The sequence below is a fragment of the Salvelinus alpinus genome, chromosome 26 (assembly GCF_045679555.1).
Source record: "Salvelinus alpinus chromosome 26, SLU_Salpinus.1, whole genome shotgun sequence".
NCBI lineage: Eukaryota > Metazoa > Chordata > Actinopteri > Salmoniformes > Salmonidae > Salvelinus > Salvelinus alpinus.
In genome coordinates this window covers 21,950,557-21,961,033 of record NC_092111.1, presented here as the reverse complement: position 1 = coordinate 21,961,033, position 10,477 = coordinate 21,950,557, and the positions used below count along the sequence as shown (strand labels likewise).

Here is a 10,477-nt window from a genome sequence, read left to right as displayed (position 1 = left end):
GGGTAATGCACTGACGCAGTCTCAGACAGCCTCTCTCACATGACACTTTGGAAACGACAAGGTTTGTGTGAGGTGTGTGTGTGTAAGGTGTCTGTGCGAGGTGTGTGTCTGTGCGAGGTGTGTGTCTGTGCGAGGTGTGTGTCTGTGCGAGGTGTGTGTGTGCCTGGGCGAGGTTTGTGTGTCTGTGTGAGGTGTGTGTGTGTGTGCGAGGTGTGTGTGTCTGTGCGAGGTGTGTGTGTCTGTGCGAGGTGTGTGTGTCTGTGCGAGGTGTGTGTGTGTGTGCGAGGTGTGTGTGTGTGCGAGGTGGGTTTGCGTGTGTGTGAGGTGTGTGTGTTGTGCTGTGTTTAGGTGAGAATGAGAACTTAGGCGGAGAGGCCTGCAGAGAGCTAGTGCTCTGACAGGATGCTATAGCAAGACACGTACACACACACCCCTCTGGTTACCACCAATCTCTCTAAGGTTAGGGGGTAGTCCTAGATAATACAACATACAGTTGCCCGTAGACTGCATATGTAATTAGCCCTTTAGAAATCTACGCAAGCGGCTAACTGAATGCATGATGCTTGATTAAAAGTATGGCTTGCGATCGGGCTGCGATGGGGGCTTCAGTTAAATGGATGGAGCGATACAGCTAGAGGATGTGAAGAAAGACTGGAAGGAAAGAACGACTGAACGAACGACGTGAATCTGCAACGACCTCCATAAATCCCATAATTAGAAACGTAGAAAGGTTTAAGTGGCTACATCAGTCACGTCCCCGCGTTGCTTTGTGTCATCTATCTGATACCTTTTCATTTTTTATTTCCCCTCCTTCTGCCCGTCCCATCCCTTACATTACCAGAAATGACTGCTGTTCGCAACCGCAGCCCCAGCCCTCATCCAAGACATTGACTCAGTGTTGTCGCCTAAGGGAGAGAGAGAGGTACTCTCTAAAAGTGAAGACATTGTGAAACTTTAAAACACCTCGGTCACAGCTTTTTAACCAATGAGATACTTCATTAACATTGCCTGGCAGTGTTCCGTTTGGCACGGAGGTAAAGCATCACATTTGAAATGCTGTGCACGTGTGTGTCACACACCGAGACTCTTCCTTGAAGGCGTGCCAATCAGCTGACCCTTCCCCAGGGTGCCGTTTGTGTGTGTGCTGTGTGTGTTTATGCTGTGTTAGTGTGTGTGTGCTCACCGCTCAGTCCCCCACTGCCTCAGAGCCTGTCTGACTCCCAGTATGAACCAGACAGATGGCCTGAGGCTGGTTCTCACTCCCTGTCTCCGATTCTTATTTTAGCAGATACCTTCACACACATCTCTTTGATATTAACTCTAACTGACAGGGGACTTCCCTCTATCAGTAGTGGAGGGATTTTTTACTCACTGAGCTATTGCACCAGGAGACTGTGGTCCACAATTAGTAGATAACACACCCCAGACAAACACACACACACCCTGGGGTCCTGTGGCCCTGGCCCCTCTCTCTTAGGTCCCCCTATAGGACCGGTCCCTGGGAGCCGTGGGCGACAGCGTACTGAGCGTGCTCAGATTAGAACTGCCCAAGTGAGAAGCCTGTCTGTTTAGTGGCCCAGTAGCTCCCCAGTAGCTCCCTAGCAGATACGTTTTCTAATTAACCTGCGACAGACAGTAGCCATCATGCAGCCAACGAGATGCTGGGGAGAAATAGACCCACATCCGCCTCTGTCTGTCTGTCTGTCTACTGACCAACAATAGGTTCCCACTCTCTCTCTCGCTATCGCTCTCTCTCCCCCATCCCTCCGTCCCTCTCCCTCCTCTCTGTGGACACCTTTGACATTTCTGTCCTTCACTGCTTCTCTCTGAAGTCTCCACTACACCTATGAGTTGATTGTGTGACGTGTCTCTCTCCGTGGCAGAAACTGAACTCCCCATCGGTCCTGAAATCCCCAAAAGAGAGGAAGCCCAGCAAGAAGGAGGGAGGAGCTCCTGGGAAGTCCTCCAACCTACCAGCTGTCCTCTACAGGTAAACAAACAAACATTCAAACAACAGGCATTACAAACAAGTAAAAGTCTCATATTGAGTGACTGGGCAATCAGAGAGGTCCCAGTATTCAACCCTGGGGCACTCCAACACTCTACAACCATCACTATTCCTAAGGAGTATGTATTATCATACCTGATTTCTTTTATATGCTCTTTATATCTAGCTTCTCATCTGAGAACTATCTTCTTAGAGTTGATTTTGATGTATTTCCTGTATGTACAGTACTAGTCAACAGTTTGAACACAGATATCCACTCAAGGGTTTTTCTTTATTTTTACTATTTTCTACATTGTAGAATAATAGTGAAGACATAAACTATGAAATAACACATGGAATCATGTAGTAACCAAAAAAGTGTTAAACAAATCAAAATATATTTTAGATTTTACATTCTTCAAAGTAGCTACCCTTGATGACAGCTTTGCACACTCTTGGCATTCTCTCAAACAGCTTCTTGAGGAATGCTTTTCCAACAGTCTTGAAAGAGTTCCCACATATACTGAGCACTTGTTGGCTGCTTTTCCTTCACTCTACGGCCTAACTCATCCCAAACCATCTCAATTGGGTTGAGGTGTGGTGATTGTGGATGCCTTCTTGGTCAAATAGCCCTTACACAGCCTGGAGGTGTGTTGGGTCATTGTCCTGTTGAAAAACAAATTATAGTCCCACTAAGTGAAAACCAGATGGGATGGCGTATCACTGCAGAATGCTGTGGTAGCCATGCTGGTTAAGTGTGCCTTGAATTCTAAATACATCTCAGACAGTGTCACCAGAAAAGCACCATCACACCTCCTCCTCCATACTGTACTTCACGGTGGGAACCACACATGCAGAGATCATCCGTTCACCTACTCTGCGTCTCACAAAGACACGGCGGTTGGAACCAAAAATCTCAAATTTGGCCTCATCAGACCAAAGGACAGATTTCCACCGGTCTAATGTCCATTGCTCATGTTTCTTGTCCCAAATAAGTCTCTCCTTATTAGTGTCCTTTAGTAGTGGTTTCCTTGCAGCAATTCGACCATGAAGGCCTGATTCACAGTCTCCTCTGAACAGTTGATGTTGAGATGTGTCTGTTACTTGAACTCTGTGAAGCATTTATTTAGGCTGCAATATGAGGTGCAGTTAACTCTAATGAACTTATCCTCTGCAGCAGAGGTAATTCTGAGTTTTCCTTTCCTGTGGCAGTCCTCATGAGAGCCAGTTTCATCATAGCGCTTGATGGTTTTTACGACTGCACTTTCCGGATTGGCTTACATTCATGTCTTAAGGTAATGATGGACTGTCATTTCGCTTTGCTTATTTGAGCTGTTCATACCATAATATGGACTTGGTCTTTTACCAAATTGGGCTATCTTCTGTATACCAATCCTACCTTGTCACAACACAACTGATTGTCTCAAACACATTAAGAAGGAAAGAAATTCCCCAAATTAACTTTTTAACAAGGCACACCTGTTAATTGAAATGCATTCCAGGTGACTACCTCATGAAGCTGGTTGAGAGAATGCCAAGAGTGTGCAAAGCTGTCATCAAGGCAAAGGATGGTTACTTTGAAGAATCTAAAATATTAAATATATTTTGTTTTTTTAACACTTTTGACTGGTACTGTATGTGTGTGTGTTCCTTTTTAGCTGTGGGATCTGTAAGAAAAACCAGGACCAGCATCTCCTGCTCCTGTGCGACACCTGCAAGCTCTACTACCATCTGGGCTGTCTGGAGCCTCCGCTGACACGCATGCCCAAGAAGACCAAGAACAGCTACTGGTGAGGGAGGGAGAGAGAGAGAGACTGGGGGGGTAGATGGGGAAGAAAGAGAGAGAGACGGAGGGACTTGGGGAGGTAGATGAGGAAGAAAGAGACGGACTGGGGGAAGTGGATGGGGAAGAAAGAGAGGGGGAGGTAGATGGGGAAGAAAAGAGGGGGGGTGGGGAAGAGAGAGAACATGTGAATGGGTGCTAGAGGACTCAATGGTACAAGAGTTGCAAAAGTTGGATCAAGTGCTGTCCATAGCACAAGCACACAACCCATCGCAATGACATACTGCACTGTACATCTGGTATGACATTGTTTTACCATTGTTGTATAAAAACATGTCATTTAAGCAATAAGGCATGAGAACCTGGGGATTATTGTGTGATAATTCCCGATTTAGGGCAGTTCTTAGGACCGAGGTGAAGCCAAGAGCTGTGAACAGCCCTAAGGTGGGAGTTATCACACAATAGACTCCCGGTTAGAGGGCCTTATTGCTTTTATAAAACAGTTGTCAACATATTTATAAAAATATTAATGAAATGTTTTCATTATAAACATTATTTTAATGAATACATTTGTTTTTGCATTCTGAAGTTGCTACTGAAGCGGGCTGGTCGTTAGTTCTTCTCATGTTTTGACCCAGTCATTAGTTCTAATCATTCTATTCATTTGACGTGGCTACGCTAAACAAATCATTGGCTTGTAGCTAGCTAGCAGAGATTCAATGATGATGACACAAGAACTTCATTAAATAATGATTAAAAAAAATATCCAATAGTCCTACGTAGGCAACAACTATCATGGTTGGCGAGTCCAAACTAACCAAGCTAGTTGGTGATGTTAATAGTGACTTCGATGGAAGGACTGTCCGTGGACCTGGCGCTGGTTGGTGACAGCCTGGCGGAGAATGGGACGTCCCACTCACATCTTTGCCAGCTAAAATGGCACTCCAGCACTTTCTGATCTCCATGTCAGAGGCTGCCAATAACTCTTGAGTGAGCTCTCACATCGATGGCCACTCGCAGCCATTATTTCCCATGCCTCCAGGCCCGCATTGGATAACTTTTGCATTCTGTTCATCCGATGTTGCTACGCTAAACAAATCATTGGCATGTAGCTAGCTAGCAGAGATTCAATGATGATGAGAGACAAGAACTTCATTATATCAAATAGGCCTACACAGGCCGCTCTGCATTGGTTAATGAATGAATGGAATTCTGTGTGTTTACGGTTTCCCTGGTGAATTATTAGTTTCCCCAACTGTTGCAAACCAATTAGTAGCATGGGGAAGTAATGTGTAGACGCTTTCTTCCCCGAGGGAGATGAAGTTTAGGAATTTCCTGCCTGGGCTGCGGGACAGTGGATTGATCAGATTAACACGTCATGGTATTTTGCGAAGTTGTCCCACAACTCCCGCATATCATCCAATCAGGATCCAAACAACCCGTTTTATAATAACTTGTAGTAGGAGATGCATTAATGTCCACCATTTATTTATTTATGTTTAGTGTGACATTTCAGCTTACTCAGTGCCAGTAGATTTATCAGATAGAGAATGCAGAGATGGTGGAAATGTCCCACTTCACACAGAGCTAGATGTCCTTATCTGAATAGATAGATAGAGGAGCTCTTTTGTGTATCTGTCTCAATAGTTTCAATAGTATTCCATCTCTGTCGCTTAGTGAGATACTTCCATAGTGAGTTATCTCCATAGAGCAGCTAGTCTAATCTTTTTACTTCCGAAGTGAAGGAGGATGGGGGATTGTAGTGTGTGTACATGCGTTTGCATATACGCGTGTGTGTTTATGTGTGTGTGTGTGTGTGTGTGTGTGTGTGTGTGTGTGTGTGTGTGTGTGTGTGTGTGTGTGTGTGTGTGTGTGTGTGTGTGTGTGTGTGTGTGTGTGTGTGTGTGTGTGTGTGTGTGTGTGTGTGTGTGTGTGTGCGCATGCACATCTTAGACGTGTGTATTGTTTGTTTCTGTGGCACCTCAACCTGCACGTTCCTCGTGTCTGTGATTGGGAGTAATTCATTTAACCATGAAAAAGAGAGGGTGGTTGCGTTCTGCTCCAGCGGGCGGAAATTAGAAAGCATTTGGATGGATGAAATTGTGTGGAGCCGAGGCCAAGTCATAGCCTACCTTATTATCAGGATCTGCACGGCAGGAATTTCACAGAGGCAGAAAGGAAGGTGCAGACAGGGCTTCTCAGTCAGAACCAGAAACGCATACAGGATCCACAAGTTCACTTTGTCTTAACTTATAATACTGATATTAACCTTTTTAGACCGATATTAACTTTGTCTTAACTTCTAATACTGATATTAACCTTTTAAGACCGATATTAACTTTGTCTAACTTCTAATACTGATAGAAACCCATGTCACAGTCTTATGCTTTGCCTGGGTCAGCAGAAACCCCTTTCCTCAAATCCAGTGTCGGACCTCCAGGCTCAGATTTCAGTGCTTTGGGAAACCAGTATTTTTCGAAAAAAACATCTTAGTGTCAGTGTTTTGTTTTTCTGCCCAACATAATTAGCAGCATATAGGTCCTGTTGTTCAGACATTGATAGTAATCAGAGAGAAAGGCTTCCGAAACCTATTTTCCATGCATAACATGTTCACAGATAGTAAAATGAATAGCCCTGCATAGAGGAGAGAACAGTTTCTGGGCCCTGAAACATCTATTTCTTACTCTTTCTCTCCCTCCCTCCCTCCTATCTCTCTCACTCCCTCCTATCTCTCTCTCTCTCTACCTCCCTCCATCTCCTCAGGCAATGTTCAGAGTGTGACCAGGCCAGTAGCGATGATGCCGACATCGCCATGGAGACACTGCCCGACGGCACCAAAAGGTCTCGGAGACAGATTAAAGGTCCAATCAAATTCATCCCTCAGGAGATGTCCCCAGAGCCCAAGAAACGAGATGTGAGGGGCACGGTGTGTAATAAAACACACTTTAAAAAATATATATTATTATTTACAGTGCCTTCAGAAAATATTCACACCCCTTCACTTTTTACACATTTTGTTGTTACAAGGTGTAATTAAAATAGATTTAATTGTCATTTTTTGTCAACGATCGAGAGAAAATTCTCTGTCAAATACTGTTTTTTTTTGTTTTTTTTTATTAATGGAAAATAAAACACTAATATAGTTTGATTAGATAAGTATTCAACCCCCTGAGTTAATACATGTTAGAATCCCCTTTGGCAGTGATTACAGCTGTGAGTCTTTCTGGGTAAGTCTCTAAGAGCTTTGTAAAACCTAGATTGTAGAATATTTTTATAATTCTTCAAGCTCTGTCAAGTTGGTTGTTGATCTTTGCTAAGTCTTGCCATATATTTTCAAGCCAATTTAAGTCAAAACTGTAACTAAGCCACTCAGAAACATTCAATGTCGTCTTGGTAAGTAACTTCAGTGTATATTTGGCCTTGCGTTTTAGGTTATTGTCCTGCTGAATGGTGGATTTGTCTCCCAGTGTCTATTGGAAAGCAGACTGAACCAGGTATTCAATGTCTGCTCTTTTATTAGTGTTTATTTTTTACCTGTGTTCTTTATGAGGCATTGTAAAACCTCCCTGGTCTTTGTCATTGAATCTGTGCTTGAAATGCACTGCTCGACAGAAGGACCTTACAGATAATTGTATGTGCGCGGTACAGAGATGGGGTAGTCATTAAGTAATCATGTTAAACACCGTTATTGCACACAGTTACCCCATGCAACTTATTATGTGACTTCTTAAGCAATTTTTTACTCCTGAAGTTCATTAGGCTTGTCATAACAAAGGGTTTGAATATTTATTTACTTAAGACATTTCAGCTTTACTTTTTTTAATGAATTTGTAAAAATTACTAAAAACATAATTCCACTTTGACATTATGGGGTGTTGTGTGTAGATTAGTGACACAAAATCAAAATGTAATCCATTTTAAATTCGGGCTGTAACACAACAAAATGTGGACAAAGTCAATGGGTGTGAATACTTTCTGAAGGCACTGTATTATAATAAAACACTTTATTTATTTTGTTTACACAAGCCCGTCTAATTGCTAAAAGCATGCTAGTAGATACTCATAGACTTCCAGTCATTGCGCTAACGCTAGTTAGCATTTGTTTGTGAAATGACCTCTAACTTCCTTCATACTGGACACAGAGGCATACACATTGTATCCAGAAGTTCATCTGACTCGGGAAGTAGATAAAGCATTAATCCTGAAGTATCCCTTTAAGTGGTGGTCTGACAAAATGGGTTTTAAATGCCTCCACTTTGCTAGTTTAGGGGTTGATTGGGTTGATATTTCTGGGGTAGCCTTTTGAATTGTCCTGCCATCTACTGTATAATCCAGATTTGGAGAAACAGACAGTAATCCGTCAACCTATACCTGGGGTTAAAAGTACTCCATCATAGGAAGTGTATATCAGGCCAGATTAACAGAGCCCAACAGATAGCCCAGGCCAGACTAACAGAGCCCAACAGATAGCCCAGGCCAGACTAACAGAGCCCAACAGATAGCCCAGGCCAGACTAACAGAGCCCAACAGATAGCCCAGGCCAGACTAACAGAGCCCAACAGATAGCCCAGGCCAGACTAACAGAGCCCAACAGATAGCCCAGGCCAGACTAACAAAGCAAAAAAACAGATAGATAGCCCAGGCCAGACTAACAAAGCCAAACAGATAGATAGCCCAGCCAGACCAACAGAGCCAAACAGATAGATAGCCCAGGCCAGACTAACAGATAGATATACCAGTTCAGACTAACAGAGCCCAACAGATAGATAGCCCAGGCCAGACTAACAGAGACAAACAGATAGATAGCCCAGTTCAGACTAATAGAGCCCAACAGATAGCCCAGGCCAGACTAACAGAGCCCAACAGATAGCCCAGGCCAGACTAACAGAGCCCAACAGATAGCCCAGGCCAGACTAACAAGCCCAACAGATAGATATACCAGTTCAGACTAACAGAGCCCAACAGATAGCCCAGGCCAGACTAACAGGGCCAAACAGATAGCCTAGGCCAGACTAACAGAGCCAAACAGATAGCCCAGGCCAGACTAACAGAGCCCAACAGATAGCCCAGGCCAGACTAACAGAGCCCAACAGATAGCCTAGGCCAGACTAACAGAGCCCAACAGATAGCCTAGGCCGGACTAACAGACCCAGACTAACAGAGCCAAACAGATAGCCCAGGCCAGACTAACAGAGCCCAACAGATAGCCCAGGTCGGACTAACAGACCCAGACTAACAGAGCCAAACAGATAGCCCAGGCCAGACTAACAGAGCCCAACAGATAGATATACCAGTTCAGACTAACAAGCTCAACAGATAGATATACCAGTTCAGTCTAACAGAGCCAAACAGATAGCCCAGGCCAGACTAACAGAGCCCAACAGATAGATATACCAGGCCAGTCTAACAGAGCCCAACAGATAGATAGCCCAGGCCAGACTAACAGAGCCAAACAGATAGATATACCAGTTCAGACTAATAGAGCCCAACAGATAGCCCAGGCCAGACTAATAGAGCCTGAACAGATAGGCTCTGTTAGTCTGGCCTGGGCTAACAGATAGTCTGGCCTGGGCTAACAGAGCCCAACAGATATAGATCATAACAAGCCAGACTAATAGAGCCCAACAGATATAGATCATAACAGGCCAGACTAACAGAGCCCAACAGATATAGATCATAACAGGCCAGACTAACAGAGCCCAACAGATATAGATCATAACAGGCCAGACTAACAGAGCCCAACAGATATAGATCATAACAGACCAGACTAATAGAGCCCAACAGATATAGATCATAACAGGCCAGACTAACAGAGCCCAACAGATATAGATCATAACAGACCAGACTAACAGAGCCCAACAGATATAGATCATAACAGGCCAGACTCACGGGCTAATGGCTGGACATTCAGAACACATAGGTCACGCTGCTGTACTAAACAGGATTGCTAGTGGACGTGCCAGTAAACTAGAGCTGGTGGATCCAAACACACACTTCCTCTGGTGTTCAGCCCCAAACATCCCCCGCTGGCTCATTGTTTCAGGTCCGCCATCAGATTCAAACTGATCCAAATGGACTGAACTACTTCCAATCTACAATCATGTAAGAGGAAGTTGGAATATTAACAAAGGGGGGAATCAAACATCTCCTTGTTGTTCCTGACACGAGCGAACGAATGATGGATCCGGGTTGTATGTTTTTTTTTAAAGGAAGAAGAAAAATCAACAACATATTTAAACAGATTGTGAAAACAATTCCATCTGTTGCCTTTGGCTCCTCTGCCACCACTTGGCAGATGGAACGCGTATCATTAGAAATGCTAACTGCTAAATGCTAGAACCACAGCTACTTGGCTCCTTCACTTCAGCCCTCCCTCCTTCCCTAGCTCCCTCCATCCCTCCCTCTCTTCCTTCCTCGCTCCCTTCTAAGCCACCTCTGCCTGCCTGCGACGGGTGGGCGGGTGGCACCACCTTACAAAGGGCCCAGAGTATGAGTTTATTTAACTGTTTGGTTCCTATAGTGGTTGACTCCATTAAGGTAATCTATGATTGGCCAGGGAAAGATCAACACATCCAATGCGGAGTTCAGTGCAATGCAGACTAAGGTTAAAAATAAATAAGATATAAGGTAAAGTGTGCAAACACACACACACACACACACACACACACACACACACACACACACACACAGCATACCTAATCAAGGTC

At 44.2% G+C, this 10,477-nt stretch overlaps 1 protein-coding gene across 5 annotated transcripts in view; it reads left to right on the top strand.

Moving 5' to 3' along the window:
* Positions 1–10,477, top strand: part of LOC139554943 (PHD finger protein 14-like) — a 158,441-nt gene that overhangs the window by 51,525 nt on the left and 96,439 nt on the right. For 2 of the 5 annotated variants that reach the window (XM_071368249.1, XM_071368253.1), the window contains exons 14-17: positions 1,884–1,990; positions 3,646–3,777; positions 6,534–6,696; positions 7,202–7,264. In XM_071368249.1, coding sequence (XP_071224350.1) covers positions 1,884–1,990; positions 3,646–3,777; positions 6,534–6,696; positions 7,202–7,264 — 465 coding nt within the window. The remainder of the gene's footprint in view (positions 1–1,883; positions 1,991–3,645; positions 3,778–6,533; positions 6,697–7,201; positions 7,265–10,477) is intronic. The other 3 variants (XM_071368250.1, XM_071368252.1, XM_071368251.1) reach the window with 3 other exon arrangements.